Below are 27512 nucleotides of genomic sequence, written 5' to 3'. Positions count from 1 at the left end.
TGAGATATTTTAAATTTTTTGGTACTGTTGGAAATCCAGTGTGTTTTATATGTATGGCATATCTCAGTGTGGATGAGCCACATTTCAGGGGCTCTATAGCCAGATTTGGCTGCTGGCTATGGAACTGGCCTGGCTGGGCTGATTAGTGGTAGGCCCATAGGGCCTGAGTCGTCCCCACCAAGAGTGAGCTCCTAGATTGTAACTTGGAATTCTGGCCAAGCTGGACACTGACTTAGAGTCTAGGACTCTCGGGCATCCAAACAGCCACCATCTGCAGAAGGTCTCTTATTTTTAAAATTGTTTTAGTCTTTTTATTTTTGGCCCTGCCTCAAAGCTTGTGGGATCTTAGTTCCGCTACCAGGGATTGAACCCAGGCCCTCTGCAGTGAGAGCTTGGAGTCCTAACCACTGGACTGCCAGGGAATTCCCGAAGGTCTCTTATTTTAAAAGCATGTTTCTAGAAGTTCCTGGGCAGAAGGGCCCAGTTCACTCCCCTTGCCCCTTCCCTTCTTCCCCTTTGTGGCCAGCTCACCACTCTCTGCCCGTCACACCCTCTTCCACCTTGTCTTGGCTCTTGCTGGAAGCAGCATTTCTGAAGCCAGTGTGATACACAATTCAAAGCTACTTCTTTCTGCTAAAATGGCTCGTCTTGCTCCAAACCAGTTTCTGGATGTGATGGATTGATGCCTAATTGGGATACAGTTTGAAATGAGTCTGGGTTTCGGTTTCCTAACCTCTGATCTCAAATGAACTCCACAACCTCTGAGACCTCTTCTCACCTCTAATTTCTCACCCCAATCCCACATGATCTACGCCCTCCTCCAAACCACAGACAAGCAGCCAGATTCACACACAAACCCTGGTGGTTCTGGGCCACCTTATAAGACCACGTAAGCCGGGAGATTGGGGATGTAGAAGGAGATGCAGAGAATAGAGAAGGTGGCAGAAACAGAGGGAGGAGACGTGAGAGAACTAAGAAGGATGGGACAAGTAGCCGAGACCGTGGCCCTTCAAGCTGGCACCTGCCCTAAGGAGCTCCTGAAACAGAAAGATCTTTGCTGGCTCTTTAAAAGCGCCTCACAAAAGCCCTAACGGCCATGAGACAGGGCCAGCGCTCCTCCCTAACAGCCCCTCTATCACCCCTCGGGAGCTGCTCAGACACCCATTCAGAGGGTGCAGACACAATCCTCCTCCAGGGGCCCCACGAGTACTCACTCTACCCTCCCTCCAGAGCTCAGAGCCCTGCTCTGGTCTGGACATCTCTGGGGCTTGGCGCTGGGGGAGGTCAGGTTCAAGGTGGGATGCAATAGGTCCAGAGTTCAGTGTTTCACAACAGATAGAAGCGGGAGCCTGTTCCAGGAGAAGAGGAGCCGAGGGCTCAGTCTCCCGAGACAGGTGAAGGCACACCCGTTTGGACCCACTTTGCCTTTCTCCCCCATCCAGAGCCCCCAGTGCAGAGGAGGGGGTTCTGTGTCCGCAGCGGGAGCCAGAGGCTAGTCCAAACCACCCTGGGCAGGGCTGGGCTGGGGCAGAGGCAGAATGCTGCCAGGCGGTTCTCAGGGGAGAAGTGAATTGAAAAGCATCTCCGAGGAGGGCAGGGAGGGAGGGAGGCTGGGTGTTGTGTACACACACACACACACACACACACACACACACAGCCTCCCTGACTTAGCCCAAGCCTCACTCAGGAGAGGAGCAGTCTCCTCTCCGCTCCTAAAGCTGCTTTCTGCTCCTTCCCCGCCCATCTGAGCTGTCAGCAGCACCAGCGAAGTTGGCCTCAAACTTGAATGGGGCTGAAGGCTCCAGCTTCCTGGAGCTCCACGGGGCGGCAGGCTGGCCGCTGCCTCTGAGTTCAGCTGGCCAGGAGAAGCCAACCTTTCCAGCCCCCTGGCTGGCCCTGGCTCTCCTGGGTGACAAGTCTGCCCCTGATCTGTAGGCCTCCAGTCCGGGCCAAGGAATGGTGCGCTGAGGTCCCTCGGAAGCCCCTCATCCCATCCTGGAGCTGGAGCAGCCCAAAGCCCAGGCCAGCATGGCCAACCCCGGACAGCCTCAGTTTTCCGCGGCGCGGGAGCCAGGCACTGCCTCACCCCTGAACCTGCCGGAGATGGAGAAGCTCCTTGTGCAGGTCGGGGGCCAGGATGACAAGTCCCTGAAGCCGTCCAAGTCCCTCTCAGGGCCTCTGGACCTGGAGCAGAATGGCCACAGCCTGCCCTTCAAGGTGATATCCGAGGAGCACCGGGAAGCCTTGCACCCCCTCTCATCCTCCCGGGCCAGCTCCAGGAGGGCGTCCTCCACGGCCACCACCTCCTATGCCCAGGACGGAGAAGTTCCCAAAGATTATCTCATCCTTGCCATCGCCTCCTGCTTCTGCCCCGTCTGGCCCCTCAACCTCATGCCCCTCATCTTTTCCATCATGGTAAGTGCTGCTCTTCATCGCAGGGTGGGGGCTGGTTTTGGTCAGCAGCCATGCTTCCCTGGCAGGCACCAGTCATCCTACCTAGGGTGTTGAGAGAAGAGCTGGGGTGCCGGGGGCAGGGGAGGGGAAACTCCCCATCTTAGCCAGCCTATTACTCCCCCTTGGAGAGGGGTCCAGGGCCCCCAGAGCTTCAGTTTCCTGTCCTCCTTCATCTCCGCTCCTGGACATCACAGCTTGACTTTGCACACATCCCTGCTGGGAAGGGGATCCCAGAGAGATGCCCGGAGCCAAATTCTGCCCAGAAAGGACAGCCAACTTGGGGGTCTGGCCTTTGCAGGAGTCGGGGACTTTGTCGCAAGGAGTCATTCCTGAGTGGGGCTGTGAATCAGCAGAGATTGCAGCCAATATGGGGTCTCAGGGCCCCGTGTTCTCAGGAGGGGAGCCAGGCATCACCTCCCCACCCCACCCCACCCCTAGGGCCTCCTGGGTGTTCTAACAGCTTCTGGCAACTCTTGTTTCCAGGAGCGAGCAGTAGCTTCCCTGCCATGGACTGCGGGCCCCGGGGCCCAGCTCCCCCAGGGCTGCTCCTCTGGGAGGAACTTCTTGCTGGGGCCCTCTGGGCTTCGCCTTTGTACTGATTTCAATATCTGTCTTCCCACAGGGGTGGGAGGGGGTGGTCTGGGCCACAGATGGGAACGCATGTGTATGAGAGGGCATGGCTGGCCTGGCCAGGGAGGGGCATGGGGGCTCGTCTTTGTGTCTCCCACGCTTGTCTTGTAGGGTTTTGAGTACATAACCTTCGATCGTCTCCAATCCAAGCTGTTGGGATCGGGCTACTGGCAGAGGAGCCCCAGGAAATGTTGGTAGCTGTTGGCAAGTGAATTTCATGGTTCAGGAAGTTGAGAGAGACAGACAGAGAGAGAGGCTGGCAGGGAATGACTTTCAGAATGAGGTTAGAAGCAGGGGATGGTACACTGAGAGGGGAGACACTGTCTGCTTGCCCCTGGAGGGACTCCACTGTTGAGTCATCCGTCATCCAGTCCCCAGGAGCTGTGGTCTTTCCTGCTGCCACGCTGTCCACTGAGAAAACCCTTATTTCCTTATACATCTCTCTCCACTTCATGGAGGCCCAGTTTCCAGCCAAGGGCACCTTCCCCAATCCCCAGCACCACCTGCCAGGGCTTTAGGGGGAAACTGACAACATTCTCAGGTCCCAGCGATTGGTGAATTGGCGTGGGAAGAAGAGCCAGGGCTGGGCAGGGCCTTTGAGGAAATTCCTGTGCTGCCTGTGGCTCTTGGGGGCAGCTGGAGGCGGAGCCGGGCCGCAGGGATTGCCGCCAGTGGCTCTGGGTAGGGACAAGCTCTTGGTTACAGGGAGAAGCCCCGTGGGGGAGACTGGCTTTGGGGAGGGAAAGCAGACAAGGGTCCAGGAGAAAACAGTGGCTAAAATCCATCTTCTGGTGGGGGTGGCAGAGTGTGAGCTGGGTAAAACCTGCCGTTGTCAAAGGAAACCTGGGCCCACAGCTGTGGGACCACTGAATCCACCCCTGGTGCATTTCTACATCCATCTTGGGTTCTTGAATCAGGTCTGATGGTTGCCAGGCCTGGGGCAGGGAATATAGTGCTAAACCAGACACCATCACCAATTCCCACAAGCTTGCTGTCCAGTGGGGAGAAATTTGTAAACAGATCCTTACCACACATTGCAAGAAGTGCCCACGCTAGACAAAACCACCAGGTATTGTGCGACCTCAGGCAAGTCACTCAAACCACTATTCTCCTCAGTATTCCCATCTGCAAAATGGGTGTCAACATAATACCTAAATTATAGAGTTGTATGAGCCACACAAGGGGCTTTCCCAATGGCGCAGTGATAAAGAATCAGCCTCCAATGCAGGAGACACGGATGATGCAGGTTTGATCCCTGAGTCGGGAAGATCCCCTGGAGAAGGAAATGGCAACCCACTCCAGTATTCTTGCCTGAAAAATCCCATGGACAGAGGAGCCTGGGGGGCTACAGCCCAAAGGGTCACAAAGAGTCGGACATGACTGAGCGCCTAAAGCACACGGCTATGAGCCATGCAAAGTGCTAAAGCACCCAGCACATAGTAAGCCCTAGGATGTGGAGGCAGAAAATTAGACAAGTGTCTCCCTGGTGGAGGATGGGAAGCCATCACACATTTGTTGGGTTTTTTCTTTTAGAGCTTTGAAATAAAATTCACATATCATACCATTCGGGGCTTCCCAGGCGGTGCTAGTGGTAAAGAATCTGCCTGCAGATACAGGAGATGCAGGTTCCATCCCTGGGCTGGGAAGATCTCCTGGAGTAGGAAATGGCAACCCGCTCCAGTATTCTTTCCTGGAAAACTCCATGGACAGAGGAACCTGGTGGGCGACAGTGCATGGGGTCGCAAAGAGTCAGACACAACTGAGCGACTATCATACCATTCACTCATCTGAAGTGTACGATTCCGCAGTTTTTAGTATATTCAGATAAGTGCAACCATAACCACAATCAATTTTAAAATATTTTCCTCACCTCTGAAAGAAACCCAGCAACGTTTTTCTATCACTCCTTCTAATACCTGCCTGTCTGACCTGAGTAAATTACTCATCTTCCTTCTGTCTCCACGGATTTGTCTCTTCTGGGCATTTCACGAGCAGACACACTTTGTTCTCTTGAGCTTTATTGTTCTTCACTGATGTTGCATTCTTTTACAAATTGAAAGTTGGTGGCAACCCTGCCTCAAGCAAGTTATCAGTGCTCTTTTTTCCAACAGCATTTGCTTACTTTGTGTCTTGGGGTCATATTTTGTTAATTCTCAAAATATTTCAAACTTTTCATTATTATTATATTTGTCATGGTGATCTGTCGTCAGTGGTCTTTAGTGTTACTGTTGCAAAAAGATCACAACTCACTGAGCAATAATGATTAGCACTTTTTTTTTTAAGATTTTTTTTTTCATGTGGACCATTTTAAAAGTCTGGGCTTCCCTGGTGGCGCTAGTGGTAAAGAATCTGCCTGCCAATGCAGGAGACTCAAGAGACGTGGGTTCAATCCCTGAGTCAGGAAGATCCCCTGGAGGAGGGCATGGCAACCCACTCCAGTATTCTTGCCTGAAGAATCTCCATGGACAGAGGAGCCTGGCGGGCTGCGGTCTATAGGGTCCCAAGAGTTGGACAAGACTGAAGCGACTTAGCATGCACGTGTTTTTAAAGTATGTACTCAATCTGTTACAACATTGCTTCTGTTTTTATGTTTTGGTTGTTTGGCCTCCAGTCATGTGGGATTTTAGTTCACCGACCAGGGATTGAACAGGAACCCCCCCGGCAATGGAAGGCAAAGTTTTAACCACCAGATTCCCAGGGAAGTCCCAAGGGTTAGCATTTTTAAGCAAGATTTTAAAATGAAGGTCGATACATTGTTTTTTTTTTACACATAATGTTATTGCACACTTCATAGACTACAGTAAGGTATAAACGTAACTTTTATATACACTGAGAAACCAAAACATTTGTGTGAGTCGCTTTGTTATGATATTCACTTTTCTAGTTCACAGGACACTCCCACGCCCCAGGGAGGGCAGGGATCAGTTATTTATTTAGAGTTGAAACACACGGTCCCACTCAGATAGCAGCAGGGGTGAAGGAGAGCCAGAAAGTGTGGAAAGAGAGTTAAGTCTCTATGCTGATGTCTCCAGGTCTGGCAATAGACTTCAAAGCTCCTCATTTGATGTCTCCCCGCTGGTTACCAAGTGAAAGATCAAGCCCTTGACCCCAGGGAGGAAGGAGACCTGCAGCCCTGACACCCTCGTTAGAGCTCACTGTCCGCAGAGCATGTTGTAATATGAGGCTGGCAGAGTCTGGTTAATCATTCCCATTTAACAGATGAGGCAACTGAGGCATGCAGAGCCGTGCCTTGCCTTTGTTCACACAGCTGGTAAGAGGCACATCAGCTGGCTCCTGAATCCAGTGTTCTCTTCACCTGCCCCACCCTGCACCTACCTCTGCGACAAGGATGGCATGTCCCTCCCAGGGAAGCCAAATGTTTTGGGCATTTGTGCAGGGAGGGAATAATTCTATTCCCTTCTCTTTTTTTCTCCCCTGCCTCCCAGTGGCCTCCTCCCTGTCATTCACTCCATCAGTGGAAGACTAATGGACCACCAAACATTCTTCCCATTGTGGCTTTGACAGGGGCCAGCTGGGACCAGGGCTGGGACGAGGGGCTCTGTCTCAGGAGCTGTGATCACAGGTGTCCAGACCTGGCCCTGCTCAGCCCCACAACCTCCCGTAAGCCTCCTGGGATAGTCAGGGCAAGGCTGGCTTCATCCATTTTACTTCCGGGTCAAGCTGAGAAATAACCATGCTTCCTGATCCAGCAAGGACTCCTGTCAATGAGAGATGCTGGACCCCAAGCAGTGAGCCTTCAGTTGCTGACCAAGCAAGCATCAGATACACTTGGGTGTGTATCACATCTCTGTCCCTTTTGAGGCACATGACCATATCCAAACCACTCAGCTTCCTTCCTTAGCTCCAGTTTCCTCATCCATAAAATATGTGTAATAAAACCATCTACCTCCTAGGGCTGTTGGGAGAATTAAATGAACTAATGAGTGTGCCAGAGCCTGGCACATAGTAAATGCTTAATAAATGGAAGTGGTTGCTGTTATTATTAATACTGAATGAAACTGCAATGTCAGAGCAAAGAGCAAACCCCCAGTGCTGTGGTCCCCAACCTTTTTGGCACCAGGGACTGGTTTCATGGAAGACAATTTTTCCATGGACCAGGGGATGGGGGATGGTTTCAGGATGATTCAAGTGCATTCTGTTATTATTATTGTGTATATTTCTATTATTATTATCTCTATTATTATTACATCAGCTCTACCTCAGATCATCAGGCATTAGATCCCAGAGATTGGAGCCCTGCCCCAATCTGGCTTTCAGGCAAACGCAGCTTTTAGCAATTTGGATATAATGGAGTCTCACCCCTCATTACATCCCCAGAGGAGGTGGGCAGCCCTGTGTGTGGTTTTGGTGGCAGCCTCTCTGTAAGTTGTTCCCACAGCATGAGGGAGCGATGAGGAGATCCAGAGTGGCTTCAACGCTTCCTTACTTAGGCATTTTTGACGAGTTAATTATTTAACTGATGTGTTGCAGACTCATTTTCATTCATTTATGATTTATCCCTTTCCTCAATGAGAGTGCTACGCCCTGACCAGGGCTGATAGTCAGCTGGCGTGCAGGCATATAGCTTAAGATATTAACAGACTTCTGAAACCATTGGTACACTGCTGCTGTCTCAAGCCCCTAAATCTCCCCAGCTGCTCCCATCCACCACAGCAGCCACCCTGACTCCTCCCCTAGGGCCCCCACCCTTCCAGTCCATCCCTTCTCTCAAGCAATAGAGGAGTTAACCTGTAGTCAGGGCATTTCAGGGTTTCTCTGGTGGTTCAGACAGTAAAGAATCCGCCTGCAATGCGGGAGACCTGGGTTCAATCCCTGGGTTGGGAAGATCCCCTGGAGAAGGGAAAGGCTACCCACTCCAGTATTCTGGCCTGGGGAATTCCATGGACTGTGTAGTCCGTGGGGTTGCAAAGAGTCGGACACGGCTAAGCACAGTACAGCACAGCAGGGGTCTTTCAGGATGAATTGCACGTTTGCAGAGAGAATGATGTAGAGAAGGCACGGAGAAGCACACCTTTTGGGTTTCAGAAGCTGGGAGATGGAGAAGGAAATGGCAACCCACTCCAGGGTTCTTGCCTGGAGAATCCCAGGGACAGGGGAGCCTGGTGGGCTACTGTCTATGGGGTTGCACAGAGTCGAACACGACCGAAGCGACTTAGCAGCAGCAGCAGAAGCAACCAAGATGTCTCTCAGTAGGTGAATAAACTGTGATACACTTTTCAGAGCTAAAAAGAAATGAGTTATCAGTCGTGAAAAGACACTGAGGACCCCTAAATGCTTATCACTATGGGAAACAAGTCAATATAAAAAGATTACAGGTCTGTGATCCCAACTACGTGATATTCTGGAAAAGACGAAACTACAGAGACAGAATAGTGGCTGCCAGGGGTGATGCATGGTTAGGAGAGACACAAAGACAAAACATAGAAGATTTTGAGAACAGTGAAAATTATGTATGATACTGTAATGACAGATATACATTATTACACATTTGTCTAGACCTATAAAATGTTTAGTACCAAGAGTGAACCCTAAGGCTCACTATGAACTTTGAGTGACCATGATATGCCAATGCAGCTTCATCATTTGTTTAAAAAAAGGTACCATCTGTTGAGCTAAGATGATACAGTTCAGTGGTAAACATACTTGAATGAAGCCCAGCTATCAGAGGTCAAGTTACAGATTGCCTCTTTAGCTTGTTTCCTTCATCTGTAAAATGAATTATTCTAGGGGAACTTGAAAATCTCTTTCAGCTCTAAAAGTCCATGAATCATCTTAACACAAACCAGAAAGCTTGGAATAAAACAATATGCTCGAATAACATCAAAAAAAAAAAAAAAAAAAAGAAGAAGAAGAAGCTGGGAGATGCTTGATCTCTGTGGAAGGGCTGGTAGCTGATCAATCCTGGCACATCCTTTCTGTTTGTTTTTGACTGCGCCATGCAGCTTGTGGGATCTTAGTTCCGCAAGTGGGGACTGAACCCACGCCCCCTGCAGTTGAAGCACAGAGTCTTAACCACGGGCCCTGGACCCTGGCACATCTTGTCTCTTCTCCTGAGGTCTGCTGGGCCTTGGCCTGAGCCTCATGGATGGAGGAAGCTCTTTCCTGAGCTCTGTAGCCTCCGTCCTCAGCATCCTCTTCACCCCATCCTCCCGGCCCCCACCATCCTTTCCCCACACTCACACTTGTTTTCAGCGTCTTTCCTCACTGATATATTGACCTGAGTTCATAAATTGTTTTCTCACTCACCATTCCCACAACCCCTGCGATCACAAACGATCTATTAATTCAGTCATTACAACCGTTACTGCAATTATTATTATTGTGCCTTCAACTTGAGCTGTTTTGTATAAGAGGAAGATGATGCAACTGACAGGGATGGAGAGCAGCTGGAAATTTACTCAAAAAAAAAAAAATGAGGGTTTTCTTATGGATCCTTCATTTGGTAACTCATAGGGGTGGGGAGGAACTTCAGAAATGAGGGCCAGCTAGCAGTGGAGAACTTCTCACGTAGAAGCAGGGCTCCAGACTTCCCTGGCAGTCCAGTGGTTAGGACTCTGTGCTTCCACTGCAAGGGGCACACATTCGATCCCTGGTGGGAGCACTAAGATTTGCATGCCATGTGGTATGGCCAAAAAAAAAAAAGGAAGGGCTGCATGCTGCTGCTGCTGCTGCTGCTAAGTCGCTTCAGTCGTGTCCGACACTGTGCGACCCCATCAGGCAGCCCACCAGGCTCCTCCATCCCTGGGATTCTCCAGGCAAGAACACTGGAGTGGGTTGCCATTTCCTTCTCCAATGCATGAAAGTGAAACATACTTAGAGGCAATTACTTTCCCTTCATTTTACAGATCTGGAAACCAAGATTAACAGAATATTTGTGATATTTACATTGGATAGAATGTATAAAGTGCCTTACACCACAAAGCAGCCACAACTAGGTCTGCTCTGATCTGTCTGGCCATTTCCAGGGTGTCTCCTTAATGGCACCCCTCATGCTTGAAGGCATGTATGACTGATCACTCTGTGGATAAAGAAGTGCGATTGGGTTCAGTGTAACAGAAAAAACATCTTTCACCTTTCCTCCTCACCTCTCATATCCAAGAAGCTACATGTGTGCCTCTCTCCATGGTCCTGAATCATTGCTGCACAGACAACTGTTTTTTTGAAAAATGGGGGTGTCAGGGGCAGGACACATCTCAAAGCCTCTGCCCTTCCCCCCGACCAAGGCCGTACTTACAGCCGACAATGAGTCCCTTGATTATGATTCAAGGTAGCTCCTGGGTTTCAGAACTTGAACTTCCTAGAAATCCCAGAAGTCTTTCTGTATGTTGCTCCCTTTCCCTCCCATTGTTGCCTTGGTGTTGATGTCCTGAGTTCGGTGACCTGAGCTGCCAGCTGTTAAAGCATTTTATCCTCTACCACTCCTATGAGGCAGGGATTGTCATTAGGATGTTGTACAGATGAGGATCTGGAGCACAGACCACCATGCAGGTGTGGTGTGAGAAGCGGCTGCAGAAGTGGAGAAAGGCCAGATCAGGAGGGTGCCACCTGTCACAAAATGGAATGTGGATTTGGTCCTGTGGGCAGTGGGGAGCTTACAACTGGGTGAGATAAACAGGATTTCTTCAAGACAGGAAAGAAAAAAATACAGTCAAGAAGGAGAGGGTGGGAAGACCAAGGAGAGCTGGTGCCCTAATGTCCCTGGGGAGCAGAGAGAGACTGAGGTCTGGACTTGAGCTTGCATAGCTCCTGACATGAGGTAAATGTTCAGACGATGCTAGGGATTATGACCATTCCAGTGGGGGAATCTTGGTGGGCTTCACAGAAGAGGTGGAATTGGAGCCCGCCATTGAAGGATGGAGAGGATTTGGATGTGTGGTGTTACTGGGGAGCGGGAATGCAGGTGGAAGAAATAGCATGAGCAAAAGCAAGCCCGTGCTCATACCCTGAGCAGCTCAGGTCCAGAGGTCACGGAAGAGAATAGCAGAGGCTCAAACCAGGAAATGCAAAGCTAACCTGAGTTTGAACTTTGTTCAGCAGACAGTGGGAGGCCACGGGAGATACTGAGCAAGAATGATTGCCTCAACCACCATCATCTCTCTGAGCTTTTATATCAGCTCTTAACTCTCTTCGGATCCCCCGTGACAGCTGGGGTATGGCAGGGGTGGAGGGCTTTTGGAAACTTGTATTCAGTCCTACCATCCTCTGCCCCTAGGTTTCCATCCTCACTGGCTCTCATTGTTCTGGGATAAGGACCAACCTCCTTCCTGTGTGGGCAGAGCCCTACCTGGCCTGGCCTTGCCCACCTCTGCAGCCTCCTCTTCCTCACTATCTCCAGCCACACTGGCCTTTGTCTAGTCCCTCCTGCTCCCTTTGGTCAATAACAATTTATGGATCATCTACATATTTGCCGTGTAGGGCCTCCCCCAGGGCCTTCACACATGCTATTCTCTCTGCCCAGAATACTCTTCTTCCTTTTGAAAAAAATATACTTAATTCTGACTCATCTCTCGTCTTATTGTTCAGTTGCTCAGTCGTGTCTTACTCTGTGACCCCGTGGACTGCAGCACACCAGGCTTCCCTGTCCTTCACCATCTCCTGGAGTTTGCTCAAACTCACGTCCATTGAGTTGATGATGCCATCCAGCCGTCTCATCCTCTGTCATCCCCTTCTCCTGCCCTCAATCTTTCCCAGCATCAGGGTCTTTTCCAATGAGTCAGCTCTTTGCATCAGGTAGCCAAAGTACTGAAGCTTCAGCTTTAGTATCTTTCCAATCTCATATCTCAATCCAAATATCCTCCCTTTAGGAAGTGTTCACTGACTCTCCCCTTTTACAAACTCTCATAGCACAGGTACTTCTTCTTTGAAACACTATCCACAGTTGCAATTTTACTTTTGTGGGGTCATGATGGTGGCCTCTGCCCCCACCGGGATGCAAGCTCCGTGAGCATAACAGCTGGGGACTCTCTTGCTCGCTGCTGCATCCCAGGGTCCTAGCACCAGGCCTGGCATGAGTATCTGCAGGATGGACTGGTGGTGGGGGGAGTAGAAAGAAGAGGAAGAGAGCTTGGAGCCAAGGGGGCATCTTCATGAGGCTGTTGCCTTGGCTTGAGTGACAAGTGGCACCTGGAACTGAGGCAGAGGCAGCAAAGCTCCAGAGGACAGTTGCAATGGAATTGACTCGGGGAGGAAATTAATTACTATGTTGGGATGGGAGGGGAGCTATGACTCAGTGGGAGAACTCTAGGCTTAGAGTTATAATATATAATAACTGGGGCTTAAGCAAGAGGAAGGAGGAGCACAAGGCAAGGAGCAGATCTGGGAAGCAGGAAGCCGTGGTTTGGGGCAAAGGGAGTGAGGGCATGCTGCAGCGGGCAGGTGGTGCTGGCCTGGAAGGAGCTTGGCGGAGGGAACCAGGGGGTGGGGCTGAGGGGTCAGTTAGAATTCTGAGAGATGAAGGTAGGACCCAGGTGCACCACTGAAGAGAACACAGACGGGAGGGCTGCTGCTCTGAACTTCAGCTTCAAAAGTGGGCGACACTGCCAACCTCATAGGACGATTCTGAGCCTAAACGAGGTCATTTAGGCACAGTCATTAACAAGCTGCGCGACACAAAACAAGGGCTCAATAAGCCTTCATCATCGTTGTTCACCATCAGTACCTGACGCTTCCATGCTGAACTCAGGAGCTTCCAATATTCAGAATATAAAAAATAACCAAATAGGGACTTCCCCGCCGGTCCAGTGGCTCAGACTCTGTGCTCCAAAAGCAGGGGGCTTGGGTTGGATTCCTGGTCAGGGAACTAGATCCCACATGCTACAACGAAAAATGATCCTGCATCCCACAATTAAGACTTGGTGCAGCTAAATAAATTAATAATAAAAAAACAAGATGTGAAGGCAGTCACCACGTTTGGCGGACTCCTTCCTGTCTCTGTTCTAGTGGCCCAAGTTCTAAGAGCTGGAGGAATCTAGAGGTCACCAGCCAGCCCTGGGCAGTGGTGAGGGGTCTCCAGGGACTCCAGGGGTCTCCAGGTCTCCAGGACCTCCTGCTGAGCCACTCCCAGGCCCCTGGGGATCCCCTCTTCTGTTCATCCCCCTCCTCGCACCCACCTGATTTAACCCAACCGAAGAGGACCAAGAGAAGCTGAGCTGAGGATAATGATAATCAGATATGGTCCCTGTGAAGCCATCCATGGCTCCACCCCATCCCCAGCCTTGCTGGTTCAAACCCAAGACACGTCACCTTTCCAGTGTGATCTGGGAGGTGGGCTTGTGATCCTGGGTGGGACACTGGGGAGGGAGGACCAGCGATTTCTTTCCTTTCATGGGAAGCAGGGCTCACAGAGGAAAGGAGGCAGGTGTGTTGGGCCATAGAAAAAGTCGCAGGGGCTGCCTTAGTACGGGTACAGGAGTGAGCCTTGGGCAGGGAGGGGTCCAAGGGGGCCTGGCTTATCTTTCCCACCAGCTCAGCATGGCCTGGACATGGTTCACCCTCCCAGGCCCGCAGTCTCTACTGGACCACCCTGCCCATCCCTGTCCTGAGATAACACCCTGGGGACTTCTCTGTCAGTCCAGTGGTTAAGACTCTGTGCTTCCAGTGCAGGGGGTATGGGTTCAATCTCTGGTTGGGGAACTAAGATCCTGAGATAATGCCCAGCATTGCTCGGTTATGTTTCCAGCTGTCCCCGGCTAACAATGGGAAGCTTGGTTAGGGATCCCCACAAGAGGTCTGGCCACTTGAGTCCAGGCCATTTCTCCTGAAGGAGGCATCTGCCTCTCCCCTAGGGGAGCTGCTCAAGTGTGGGCTGCAGCAGGGACCGGGGTGTGTTCAGAGGCTCAGGCAAGGTTTCTACCACCCTCTCTCTGCAGTCTCGAAGTAGCGTGCAACAGGGGGACCTGGACGGGGCCCGGAGGCTGGGCCGCCTGGCCGGGACGCTCAGCATCACCTTCATCATCATGGGGATCATCATCATCATCGTGGCTGTGACTGTCAACTTTGCAGGTGAGGCTCAGCGACACCCCAGCTCCCTTGGTGTGAGGACCACAGAATGATGTGGCCCAGCCCTCTGGGACAGGGGCGGTGGTGGGGAGAAGGGTAAGAGCATGTGGGTGCCACAGCCTTCACCTCGCACCCCAGAAAAGCAAGCACTCCAGTCTCCTGCAGGGACCGGCTGAGTGGGACTGGCTTTCTGACTCTCCAGTGGCCAGACAGTAGATCACCAGGAAAGGTCATGGGAAGAGCATGGGCCCAGGAGGCAGAGGCCACAAGTTCCAGTCTCGGCTCTGATGGTCCTGCACCAGGGTCTGCCTGGTTAAGCCTCGGGGTTTTCATGTTGAAAGTGGGAGGAAGAAACTTCCAGCACAGAGGCTTTTGTGAGCATCACCTGAGATAGCGCAAGTGACTCTGACTTGTAACCCAGGGGCTTGCCACACAGCATCCCTGCTGAGACAGTCAGGTCTTACTGGAAGTAAACCATGCTTGTCCTGGAAGTCAGGAAGTGAAACTTTCGGGGAACACCCAAAGGTGGTCCAGCCAAGTTATCCAAGCAAGGTGCCCAACCTTTTCAAAGGTGCTACTCACAAAGCCCAGCAGCCTTGAGAATTTCTGGGCTCTGCGGGTCAGTATTGTCCATTTCCCTCTAATCACACGCTCGTACTGGAAGCCTCCAACCATCTCTGCCCCTTTAGTGACCAACCTACGCTTTTCCCCTAAAGACCTTGCCCCACCACCTGTGCTCCATGGACCAGCAGCTTGGCTGCTGATACTGGGAACAGGTTGTAAATATAGAATCTCAGGCCCCACCCAGACTTGCTGAATAAAAATCTGCACTTTAGAAAGATTCCCAACCCCATTATTAAAATTTGGGAGGTACTGGCATAGAATATAGAGTGTTCATCTTGGGGCAGAAATCCTGGCATTTAGCTGCAGGGTCATGGCCTCATATGAGAGGGAAGAGTTCAGGTTTGCAATCAGCTGGCCTGGGTTCAAAAATGCAGGTCCTCTCCTCCACCTGTTTGAGCAGAAGCATATTCCACAAAGTTTGAGAGGCATGCAAGTCCCTGAGAAGCAGGAGCCCACTAGCCCAGGGCATGAGCCTCAGCATCACTTTCCAAGGCCTCAGTCTCTTTGTCTTGCTCTGCTTGAATCTGACCCAGGATTCTTCCCATGTGTGTTTGTGTTAGCTGCTCAATTGTGTCTGACTCTTTGCGGACACATGGATTGTAAGCCCACTGTAGTCCATGGAATTCTCCAGGGAAGAATACTGGAGAGGGTTGCCATTCCCTTCTCCGGGAGATCTTCCAGACCCAGGGATCCAACCTGGGTCTCCTGTATTGGCAGGTGGATTCTTTACCATCTGAGGCACCCGGGAAGCCCATGTTACGTTCCATGGCAAGTAACAACCGCTGAACTCAAGTTTGCAAGGGGACTGTTTAGCTTTCACTAAAATATTCAAGCAGGAATGGGTCTAGCCTCAGGGGTCACCGTGCCCACCTGTGAAACAATCACTGAGACTCCAGTCCTCTCCTTGGCAGGAGTTTAGTTCCACCCGGAACCTCAAACCGAATCACCTCTGTTACCATTTCCCCCTAGGAATCAAAACCCCAAATCCTCCAAAAAGGGACCGGGAGACCCTGTGTTCTGAGCTCCGTCGTGCTATCGCTGTTCTTTTCTTTACAGTTCCGAAGAAATGAAACTAACTAGGGAGCGGTGCTAGCAGAGGCGGCCCCAGCTCGCTGCAGAGCTCCACCCACACGCCTCATGGAGGACAGGACGATCCCCCAGCTCGCAAAGCACAAGCTTGGAGGGAAACCCCCAAGTCACCCCATTGCTAGCCCACATCAAATGGCGGAAAATGAGAGGAAGAAAGGAAATGGACTCTGAAACAGATGAATAATGTGGTCCAGTCTCCTGGGCACATCCTGGTATTTTAACCCCCCGGGGTTCTGGCTGGTTTCTCATCCCCGTGGTTTCCTGGGATTGGCCAAGCAGGCTTATACTGCCAGAAAGAGAAGAAACCACTCCCGCCAGCGAGACCATGGTGGGGAGAGAGTCCCTGCATGTCTGATGACCAAGAACAAAAACACAGACTTTATCTTTTCTATTTTTCTTGAGGTGGGATGAAAAAAAGACTGTCTGCATGCCTTGTGCCACATGCCTGCAGCGATCCCAGCCGGTGCCCTGAGCTCAGAGGCTGAACTGCTGCTTAGCACCTGCCCTGGAACCCCTCGGACACATGGGGCGTGAAGCTGCCCTGGAAAGAGGCAACAGCCACCCTTAAATCCTTCATTGCAGGATGAGGGCACCAAGAACAGTGTTGGTAGAGACAGAAAGGGGGCCAGCATGACATGGACCTCTTCTCAAACATTTCAGCCTCAGGAGCATCTCGGTTGAGAAGCCCGGTCCCAGAACATCTCCCAGGATGACCCAAGTCTGCCTCTTGTTCCTTACCTGGGCTGTAGTCTGGGGCACCAATCAAGAACTCCCGGGGCCCTGACTCCATCTCCAGGTTGGCTAGTGAAGAGGAACTCAGGCCTGAGCTCACATTCAGGGACCACCTGGTCGGGGCACAAACTCAGCGTTCCATGTGGAGGGGCTCAGGGTCCCTGTGCAAAGGGGCTGAAGGTCCTCATGCAGAGTGGCTCAGGCGGTGCATGGCTCCCAGCTCCCACCCCAACTGCCTCTGATGCTCTATGCCTCACCCTGCACCCCTGACCAGCCACTAACAGCAAAGGCTTTCCCCGGAGCCGGCCCTGGGACCACCCCTGGGGGAAATTCCCATAGGCTCCCAGGCCCTTAGGGATGTCTCTGCCTCCTTTAGGGATGTGGGTCCAAGAGTTTTTATGAAGGTGTATTGTTTGCTGGGTCTAGAGAATTTCAAGAGAGAGGGAAGAGCCTAGCTGAAGGGTCCTGTCTTCAGGAACCCCGGGCTTGAGAATACACATGCCCAGAATCAGGGGCCTGGACACCGTGGCCTGTGTCTCAGGACCTAATGGGACACCAGGAGGGAGTGAAGCAGGGCCCTTCAGACTTCCCCCCTGGTCTTTCCTGCTCCCACTTCCCCAGCTGACTGCAGCCCCCAAGCCCTGGGTAATGTGATGCTCTGGGCTCCCTCCACCCCCACCCCAGGATGCCCTGCCTAGCAGCCAGGGTTCCAGGAGGCTGGGAGGGCAGATTGGCTCCAAGTTGGCTGAGCATGTTTTCTCTGCACCTGATCAGCACCCTCATACCTCCTTTTAGGGCTCCTGCCTGTCTCCCCCACCCTCCTCAGAGGCTCCTGGGGAGGGAGACTGTTAGAGCTCTGTATTCCGGGAGGAGCTCTGGGTCCTGGGTGCAGCTCTGAGCCTTCTAGGAGGGTGTGTGTGATGGAGGGGAATTGAAGGGAGGGTTCAGGGCCCAGGAGTACTGTGTAGATCCCTCTGGGGCTGGTGTTCCTGCGTCAGTGCCCCACCTGGGAATAACCCCAGCCTCTCTCACCCCTAAAGGAGGGGCCTGCTGGATCTGCTTTGTGGGACCTTTGAAGCCAAAACAAAGATGCCCCTGTTTGTTGGGAAGGAAGGGGATGAGCCCAGAGTCTTTGTGTCACTTTCAAGGTCTGGCCAGGGGAGTCATGTGGTCTGTGAATCCGACATTCACAGGCCCCAGCTCTGGAAGGAGGGGTCATGAGTGAGCGTCTCCTGGTAGGCCGCAAGGGGTCCCCAGCTTCAGCCCCCCAGGGAGACGACAGCAGTGAACCAGACTGTTTAGACATGGTCTCATGGGCAGAGGCAGGACTGCGGCCTCTGTGTGCTCCGGGACCATCACACACACCCTGTCCCGCTGTCCACAGTCACACTCATGAAAGCAGACCCTCACTGCTCCCTGCCACCTACACTGGCTCCTCCTCCAAACCCAGAATAGGAGAGAAAGAGAGAAGCCGCTGCAGACAGCTGCAGGAGCAGACACAGCAGGAGCATCCTTCCATTTGGGCAAGAATGACTCGAGTTTTCTACTCATACCAAGAATGTAGCTCAGAGGCTCCAAGAGGCTGGCCCTTCTGGCAAAGAGGAGCCAAGGATCTGAGGACAGGAAACCCTTCGGAAGTAAGACTGGGAGAGAAGGTCCTCATTGCCCCTCACCCACAGGGCACCTGACACCCCTAAGCCTTGGTAAAGATGAAGGGACAGTCGCCCTGCCATCCCAGCTCCACTGTGGGTCCAGCACTGGCTGCATGAACCCCATGGTCCCCTGGCTTGTGGTGCTGAACCAGCCCCTGCCCAGGCCTCCTAGGGAACAGCAAGCACCACCTCCCACCAGTCCCCACTTACCAGTTCTCATCTGTGTATTTCTCTGCATGGAAAGAAATAAAGCTGACTGCCCATCAAGGACCTGTGTGTTTGTGCTGCTGGGCTCAAGGGGCTCCAAACAAACTGGGGGGCATTGGGGAGCCTGGTAATCCAGGGGCTCTGTTGCCAGCATGAAGCATTCCCTTGGGCAAGCCATTTGCCCTTGCCTAGACTTAGTTCTCCAGTGAGTGCTGGTCTTTCTTTGGTTGTTCCTTCTGAACAAAGACCTCAGGAGTTGAAGAGGAGGTCAGGAGGCTGTGCTGGACATTTTGCAAACCTTGATGAATCCACATGGCCATCTGAGGGAGTCATGAGTGTTATCCTGGGTTTCAAGTTGGTAAACCAAGGCTCAGAGAGGTTCATACACTTGACCTGGGTCACACAGGACTTGGCCATACAGAAGGTAGTGAAGAAATGTTGGTGAACTGTGTCCCTAGGTCTGACCCCAAAGTTGGCTTCTTGCTGCCATCTCTGCTGTCTGGAGAGTAGAGCTCCATGGAAAGGTGAGTTAGTTGTGTGTGTGGTAGGGGGCAGGGTGCACAGGGAGAATCTATTTCCAGGATGACTGCTTGATGGTGGAAGGGGGCAAGGGCTTTAAGAGTGGGGAGCTGGGCATAGGCAGAGCCACTGGGCTGGGCAGTCAGCAGGAAAGGAAGGAATTGCCACATGACCCCAGTAAGCTGTTTATATTGAGGGCAAGAGGCTGGGGGATGGGGGAGGGAAGGGCATCGCGCTAGGGTGGGGCAGGTAAGCAGAGAGAGCCCCAGGACCCATAGGGCAGCCCAGCAGGGTAGATGAGGCGGTGGGAGTTGGGACCAGCCTGCCTGGGTTCAAATCCTGCCCCTGCGCTTATTAGCTGCGTCTCCTTGGAGAAATTCTTTCCAGCTAGACCAGGGTCCAGGGGAGCGCTTCTCATGTGCTGGGTGCTGGGCTCCATGTTTTGTGCCAATTGTCTCATTTCGTGGGGCTTCCCAGGTGGCTCAGTGGTAATGAATACGCCTGCCAATGCAGGAGATTTGGGTTCGATCCCTGGGTGGGGAAGATCCCCTGGAGGGAGAAATGGCAACCTACTCCAGTATTCTTGCCTGGGAAATCCCATCGACAGAGGAGCCTGGAGGGCTACAATCCGTGGGATTGCAAAGAGTCGGACACAACTGAACACACACACACACACACACACACCTCGTTTAATCCTCACATTACCCGCCATGAGGTGTGTCATCCCATTTTCCTAAGAAGAAAATGAAGCTGAGCGAGGCCAAGTGATTTGTCCAAGGTCATAGAGTCAGGAACCCACGAGGCAGGACAGTCATGGAAGCTTTACTGAAGTGAGCTTCCTCTCCCACCTTAGAGAGTCTGCGAGCGGTTCTGAGGGAGGTGGCTATTTCAGCATCCTTTACCTGCACTGCCTGGTATGTGATGGTCACATTTCTCTGCAGCTTTTTGCTTCAGCATTGCATGTGATCTTTTCAAAGGCATTTTGAGCACTACCTGGGGGTTCCAAATTAGGATGAAAAGCCACCAGTGAACTGCTGCCCATTTAATCACATGCAGGTATCCAGATACCTTCTCCATGTGGTGCTGTGTGGCACTTTACTGCCTGGCTTGGTGATCTGAAAGTTTTTATGGCATCCGTTTTTCAGACACTACCCAGCTTTAGAAACTTTAAAATGGATGGGGACATGTGTGTGAGATTCAGCAAGGGGAAAGCTGCAGCTTCTACAATACAGAAGGCCTCAGGTCACAGACGGCTGTGTCCTCTCTGAACCTGGACTCATTGCCTGTGAACAGGCTGGTGCTGTTCTCTGCACACCCACAGGGCTGGTGGAGGTTCAGAGGGGTGTCCTGGTGAACCACAAGGGCTGGACATACCTGGGCAATGCTGCAGCTGGAAGAGCACCTAGAATATAGAAGGGCACCCCAGGCTAGCCTTGGAGACCCTGCTCCCCTCCAGCCCCAGCCTGACCTTCCTCTCACGGACCCACTACCGGAGACCACCCCACCTGCGCAGGAGAGCTCCCTGGCCCAGGCCTTAAACCTTCGCTCCCTGGCCGAGTCACCTTGGTCAGCCGCAGCCTCTCTGGTCCCCAGTCTCCAGGTAACAGGGTGAGCTGAGCAGGTCTATGAGTGAGCTTCTAAAGCCAGACAGTTCACTGGAATCACCCGGGAGCTTGGGTGGCTTATGGTGCCTGGCTTCCATCCTCAGTGAATCAGGTTTAAGTGGTCTGGGGTGTGGCCTGAACTTCAGAGTTGTTAAAGCTTTCCAGGTGACCCCAGTAGTCATTTGAGGTGGGAGCCACGGGGCTCTCGAGCCTCACCACTCAGCATTAATGGGCATCAGCAGGGGTGGTCAGAGATGCAGATGCTGCGGCCACACCCTGACCGGAATCTCTGCCCTTTTACAAGATCCCCAGGGGTTCATGGGTGCTGAACTTGGGGACGCTCAGGGCTAGACGCCTGAAGCCAGGTTAAGTGGGTCAGCTTGGCTGCAGTCTACCCCGTGGCTGTATCTTCTGGTGGGGTGGTCTTTTATATTCCCTCTAAAAATAATAATTGTTTTCTTTCCCTTTGGCTTGTAGGACCTTAGTTCCCTGACCAGGAATTCAACTCAGGCCCTTAGTAGTGAGAACTACAGAGACCTAACCACTAGGCTGCCAGGGAATTTCCATTTTCATTCCTTTCTTTCAAAAATCTATTGAAACAGATGGAGAAGCTCTAGGCAATACTGAGAAGCCAAGAGAAGGACATTGAGAGAATCCCCTGATAAGTTAGGGGGGTCTCATAGCAGAAAAGGTGTTCACTCTCCTTCCCAGAATGTTTGTGAAGTGAGTCCCCTCTTAAACCAAATTCCCTTACTGAGTGTATGACCACTCTCTCCCCAAAACCTTATTCATTTATTGACACTCTGACCTGAGTCCCGAGCTAACCAAATATAAATCAACCAGCAATCAGATGACTCAGACTGCTGCTTGCAGATATCAACGCGAATGTACTAAAATTGGTGGTGTAGAGCTTATCATTTGGAGAAGGAAATGGCAACCCACTCCAGTGTTCTTGCCTGGAGAATCCCAGGGACGGGGGAGCCTGGTGGGCTGCCATCTATGGGGTCACACAGAGTCGGACATGACTGAAGCTACTTAGCAGCAGCAGCAGCAGAGCTTATCATTAACCTGTAGACTCAGGTTGTTACTCTAGGGCAAGAAGAGCTAACCAACCCCCGAGCCACGGATCACCTGGCCTGAGAATCGTAAACTAGAGACATCCTGACTCCTGAAACTGCGATTAAGGAATGTCACAAGACAATGATTAACCCCAGCCAGTTTGTTCTTTCCCTTTCAAAACAAAACTACGAAGTCAAAGACCAAGTTGGAGTGGATCTGAGGCTTGTCTCCCACTGCTTGGCTGGGTGTTCAATCCGTTCAGACTCTTTGTGACCCCAAGGACTGATGCCCACCAGGCTTCTCTGTCCATACAAATTTCCAGGCAAGAATCCTGGAGTGGGTTGCCATTGCCTCCTCCAGGGGATCTTCCCAACTCAGGGATTGAGCCCATGTCTCTTGCATCGGCAGGTGGATTCTTTACCACTGAGCCACCTGGGAAGCAATAAACCTTGACTTCGCTGCAAACTCCCGCTGTCAGAGTTTGGCTTTCTGGGCTGTGGGCACACGAGCCCTTTGCTCTGTTACATTTGCCCATGAGCCTGCAGCATGGAAAATGTGCCCAGTGTGGGTATGGGTGTGTGTGTGGGTGGTGAGTGTGCCCTCAAAGCACAATTCCCTAGGAAGCCAGGACCTTCTCCCCTCCCCAGCCTGTCACCCCACCCCTACCTCACACACCTGCTGGAACCTGTACGGAGCTGGAGGAGACAAACAGGTGTTTTAAATCTGCTTTGATGGAAACTTCTATTCGCAGTCAAAATGAATACCCTGGAGGAAGCATGAGGAAGGGATTTTGAGAAGCTGTGGTGCCCCTTGCACCCCGGTGCTGTGACAGAAATTCCTATTCCCAGGGTTGGCCCAGGTACACGTGGTTCCCCTGTACTAATGATTAGATGGGCCCACTGCAGGCAGAGGATGTGTGGAAATTGCGAAAGTTCCCCCCTTCCTGCTTTATTTGCTGCCGGATCCCAGCCTGGAGCCCTGAGAACAGTTGGATTTCCGAGGCCTCGGGCATAGCTGAATGGCCTCCCCCACCAGCCTACCCACCTCGCCCCATTGTGGGAGGGTCCCTCCCTGGAGCTGCGGGGCAGGGCTGATCAGCTAGAAGCTGGGCCCTGCCAGGGTTTCTCCTTCTGCATTATTGATCTGCTGCCTGGCTGTGGACGTGAATAATTCATCAGGGAGGAAGCATGAGAATGGCAAATCCGAGGCATCCGGGCTCCTCCCCGCCTCCAGCTCAGGGTTTACTCCACTCTGCTTAATGGGCTTCCATGGAGGCCCTGCTGATTCTCCCGGTTCTCCTCCTGCTGGATGCTGGATGAGCTGTTTGGGGTGGCGGGGGCAGTCGGAGCACAGGAGTGTGGGGAACCCTGGATGTGGGTGCAGGTGAGCAGGGCTGGCAACATGGGGCAAGGGGGCAATATCAAAAGAAGGACTCAGAACCCCTCCAGGAGTTCCCCTTCTGACTGAACTTTTCCAAAGCACAGTCTCAGGGGCTTCAAAGCCTCCAGGGAGAGGCAGAGGGGCTGCGGGTGTTGGAGTCTGCTCGTCCCCTGACGCTGTGGCTCTGGCATTAAATTCTGTTCGATGGTCCCACTTAACATGTATTTATTTATTTTTAAAATTAATTTATTTTAATTGGAGGATAATTACAATACTATGATGGGTTTTGCGATACATGGACATGAAATCAGCCACAGGTGCACTAAACACATATTTATTAAGGGTAATGTCTATGTACAGTCTCAGGCCAGACTCAGGTGTGCAAGAAATGTTTGCTTGTTTTTTCTTTATATCTGACTTCATCTCTTTGTCTCCATTCTGCCTAGTGGCAGAAACTTAAGCCCAGTCATTTCAGAGCTCCTTCCACTTTCCCTGGAGACCAGCATGCTGGGGTGTCCAGGACACAAGTGGCCACAGTCTGGTCCTCGGGGGCATCACAAGGCACCCCCATTCTGTCACCCTCAGCTGCAGATGGCTGCTGGGTCAACTTGCAACGTGCTGAAAGTATTTACTATCTGGTCTCTTACAGAAAAAGTCTGTCAATCTCTGATTTAGAAGGATTTCTCCACGAGTTCTATTTATGATATCTGTACCCTGGGCCATAAGGAAAAGTGTCAAGTCTGACAGTAGATTGCAAATACTCTTTCAAAGCAGGAAACAAGCAAATTTGTACTCTTCAGCAATTGCTACTAAAAGCAAACTGCCAATAGTAAGAAGAAGAATAATAGAGCTGGTCGTCTCAGCTCTTTGCAGGCCATGCGGACTCTGTTGCAACTCCTTAGCTCTGTTGTTGTAGCACAAAGGAGCTATAGACAATACACAGAGTATGACTGTGCTCCAATAAAACTTTATTTATAATAACATGGGGGTGGACAGTGATTGGCCCGTAGGCTGTAGTTTGCTAACCCTACTCTAAATCCGCTCAATGTACTAGTTTCTGTGGCAGTCTAGCTTTTCACTGAACTCATTTTCCTTTGAATCTTGGGCACCTAGCTATATTTCCTAGATTCCCTTGCTGTTGGACGTGGCCATGTGACTAGGTTTTGGCCAAGTAAACATGGATGGATGTGACATGACATGCTTCATTTCCAGGCCTGCCCTTTAAAAACATGCCCCCAGAATCCTCCATGTCACCCATCTGCCAACTGGATGTCAACTCCCAGGACAACTTTGGAAGCTGGTCATTGAAGACAGCAGAGATGTGGCCCCTGGGTCCCTGGATTACTACATGGAGCAGAGCACCCCCTTCCCCAACTCCAAGCTACTGATTGGGTTTATGTGTATTATGCTACCTGAGATTTCAGGATTTATGTACCTAATTCAATTTCTTTCCTTTTTTGCTACCCATTTTACAGATGGGAAAATTGTTGTTAAGTTGCTAAGTCCATGTCTGACTCTTTTGCCACCCCATGGGCTGTGGCTTGCCAGGCTCCTCTGTCCATGGGATTTCCCAGACAAGGATACTGGAGTGGGTTTCCATTCCCTTCTCCAGGAGATCTTCCTGACCCAAGTATCAAACCCACGTCTCCTGCATTGCATTCTTTACTGCTGAGCCATTAAGGAAGCCCTGGGAAAACTAGATGAGCTACTTTAAGGTGTGGCATACCAAGGGCTTCCCAGGCGGCACTAGTGGTAAAGAATCTGCCTGCTAGTGTAGGAGACGAAAGAGACAGCGATTCAATCCCTCGGTCGGGAAGATCCCCTGGAGTAGGAAATGGCAACCCACTCGACTATTCTTTCCTGGAAAATTCCACGGACAGAGGATCCTGGCAGGCTATATATAGTCCACGGGGTCACAAAGAGTCAGACATGACTGAGTATGCACGCACACTACATGCTACTTACCAGGGTATTGGCTGAGTGGTCTAAGAAATATCAGGTTAAAATTCATTCACTGAACAAACATGTGTTGGCCTACTATGTGCCAGACACTGTGCTGAGTATACCATACTGAACAAAACCAACTAGATCTCGGCCCTCAAGGGTTTTATAGTCTAGTATCTAGAGAGATTGAACAAATGAATACCTAATCAGGATCTATGACAGGATGTAAGAAATGTCCATGAACGTGTGTGATGGAGTTAACACAGATGATGGAATCGGGGAAGTTCTCCCTAATGAAATGGCATTTACGCTGAGTCCCAAAGGAGCTGCCCCGTGAGGAAGTGGGGAAGGTGTTGAGGCAGAGCCAGGCCAGTGGCCAGCACAGGCCAAGGTCCAGGTGGGAAAGTGCTGGGCTCATCACACCGCAATATCAGTAAGGCCAGCTGATACACCTGGCTCATGGCCCATCGGCGATTATTGAAGGTAGATTAATGACAGTGCTGGGGTTGACTGAGTGCTCATTTCTTACAATAAACACCATTTAAAGAAGTGCAGAAGGAAATGGCAATCCACTCCAGTATTCTTACCTGGGAAATCCCATGGACAGAGCAGCCTGGTGGGCTCCAGTCCACAGGGTCACAAACAGTTGGGCACAACATAGTCATAAACAGCAACAGCAGCACTTAAAGAAGAAGGAATGAAAAGGCAGATCATCAGTAGCTAAACTGGAAACAAACATGGACTGTTATTCAGCCCAATGCCAAAGCTCTTACTGCAGACTCCCAAGTGCCAGGCCATGGGGTGGGAATCAGGGGCAAGGGAGGAGGTAGGATATGCAGTCCCCATGTCCAGGTGCTCTGGGGGTCTCCAGGGAGGTGTGGGCAGCCCATACAGTGACCGCCCAACAGGGAGACAGGGAGGCAGAGGATGACTATGCTTCGGCCCAAAAAGGGGTCTTCACAGCAAAGGGCTCTGTTGTCAAACAGATCCAGGAAACAGTGAGTTAAATAAAGCTAAATACAGCTGCTTTATTGTCAGACTCCTCAGAACCTTTACTACACCGAAGTGCAACATGAATCTGTAAGAGAGGGTAGGGACATGGTATTTCCTAAATTTAATGCACTGCCAAGCTTTGAGATGTGTTTTCTTGCTAAACTATTTTAGATTTGCTGAGCCAAGCATTTGTCTATGTTATTAAAGACTCTTTGTAAACATCATTTTTTTAGTGGCTGTATAATAGGTATAACCTGGAGAAGGGCATGGCAACCCACTCCAGTGTTCTTGCCTGGAGAATTCCATGGACAGAGGAGCCTGGCAGGCTACAGTCCATGGGGTCACAGAGAGTCAAACACGACTGAGTGACTACCACATAATAGTTATAAACCATCACGAATGTATTTACCTATCTTTTCTCCTGTTGCTGAGCATTTAGGTCTCCAGTTTTTCTCTCTCTGATTTTTTTTCTGCCTATAATTTAAAAACAGGGCTTAAGCACCAGGGGAGCAAATTCTGAAGGTGCATTAGGAGAAGCTCTGGCTACTGGGGGCTCACTGGGTTCCACTGCTCTCTGGAACCAGGGAGAAGAAAGAGCCGTGCCTAGGGTTGACTCATTACCATGGCAACCACAGGCTCAGGAAGAGGGAAGATGCTGGCAGGTGGGACTACACAAGGAAGCCCCGGTGACTGGGCCCATGGAGCCCCGAGGCTGGCCTGATCTGTTGCAGGACCCTCTGGGAATGATGGATGGGCCTCTAAACTGCTTTTACTTTCTTCACAGCTGCTGGAAGCACCAGGCTACCAGCCAGAAGACTCCTTCTCCACATGAATCTGCCTGCTGGGGCAAATTGGGAGGCAGAGGTCAGGAACTAGGGAAGTGGGTGGCTGAGGTAGATGAGCCCACATTCCTGCCGTCTCATTGGATGGAGAATCTTCTACACATTTCCTAATCACTTTTGAATTCAGGGAAGTTTTAACAAGGATCCCCTTGTACACAGCTGCTTGTCATGGGAAGAGGTTTCTGGGTGAGAGGAGAAGGTCTCCTTGGAACTCTCCCAGGAATGCAGTGGGCAGGAGGGCCATGGGATAAACATCACAGCCCAGAAGCCTCTGTCTGCTCGCCTGACTCTCAGACAGGCCCCTCCGATGTGATCAACAACCTTCCTCCATGAGAACTTTCTGTGCTCCCCGGCCCATGCAATATTCATTCTTTAAGCTTTTTTCTTTTTTAAACATTAAAACTATCCAAGTATTAGACACCACGCTGATATCAGCAGTCACTATTGGGTGGGGAAGTGGCCCTGGAGTGGTGAGCCAGGCAGCCTTCAGTTTTTATGCCACATACTTCACATCCTCGGAATCTTCCAGCAAGCATTTATATCTGTATTATTTGAACAATTTATAAGTTTTAATTTAAAAAGTAGGAATGTATGACAGAGGAAAAAATCTTTCCCATATTCCATTAGCTGAGGCAATCAATGTGAATAGCTGAGCATACTTCTTCCAGGCTTTTAAAAAAGAATCTGTTTTTAATATACAGCAAGTCACTTTATAATAAAAGGGCTCATCTAAGTGCTCTTAGCACTGTAGCTGGACTCTACAG

The 27512-nt window shown here is 51.2% G+C and overlaps 1 protein-coding gene across 1 annotated transcript; it reads left to right on the top strand.

Annotated features, from left to right (window-relative positions):
- The first annotated feature begins 1753 nt into the window (after positions 1 to 1753).
- On the top strand, positions 1754 to 18467 carry TRARG1 (trafficking regulator of GLUT4 (SLC2A4) 1). Its single transcript, NM_001083707.1, has 3 exons — positions 1754 to 2415; positions 13974 to 14106; positions 15784 to 18467. Exons 1-3 carry the CDS (start codon positions 2029 to 2031, stop codon positions 15795 to 15797), a joined length of 534 nt encoding a protein of 177 aa, NP_001077176.1. The 5' UTR covers positions 1754 to 2028; the 3' UTR covers positions 15798 to 18467.
- The last annotated feature ends 9045 nt before the right edge of the window (positions 18468 to 27512 follow it).

Source organism: Bos taurus, chromosome 19 (genome assembly GCF_002263795.3).
Source record: "Bos taurus isolate L1 Dominette 01449 registration number 42190680 breed Hereford chromosome 19, ARS-UCD2.0, whole genome shotgun sequence".
Classification (NCBI taxonomy): domain Eukaryota; kingdom Metazoa; phylum Chordata; class Mammalia; order Artiodactyla; family Bovidae; genus Bos; species Bos taurus.
Note: the sequence above shows the minus strand (reverse complement) of the source record. Positions and strands in the feature narration are given on the sequence as shown.

Coding starts and splice junctions, on each gene's coding strand:
- TRARG1 (NM_001083707.1), top strand. CDS start 2,029: ATGGCCAACCCCGGACAGCCTCAGTTTTCCGCGGCGCGGGAGCCAGGC. Junction 2,416..13,973: donor CCCTCATCTTTTCCATCATG/GTAAGTGCTGCT, acceptor CTCTCTCTGCAG/TCTCGAAGTAGCGTGCAACA.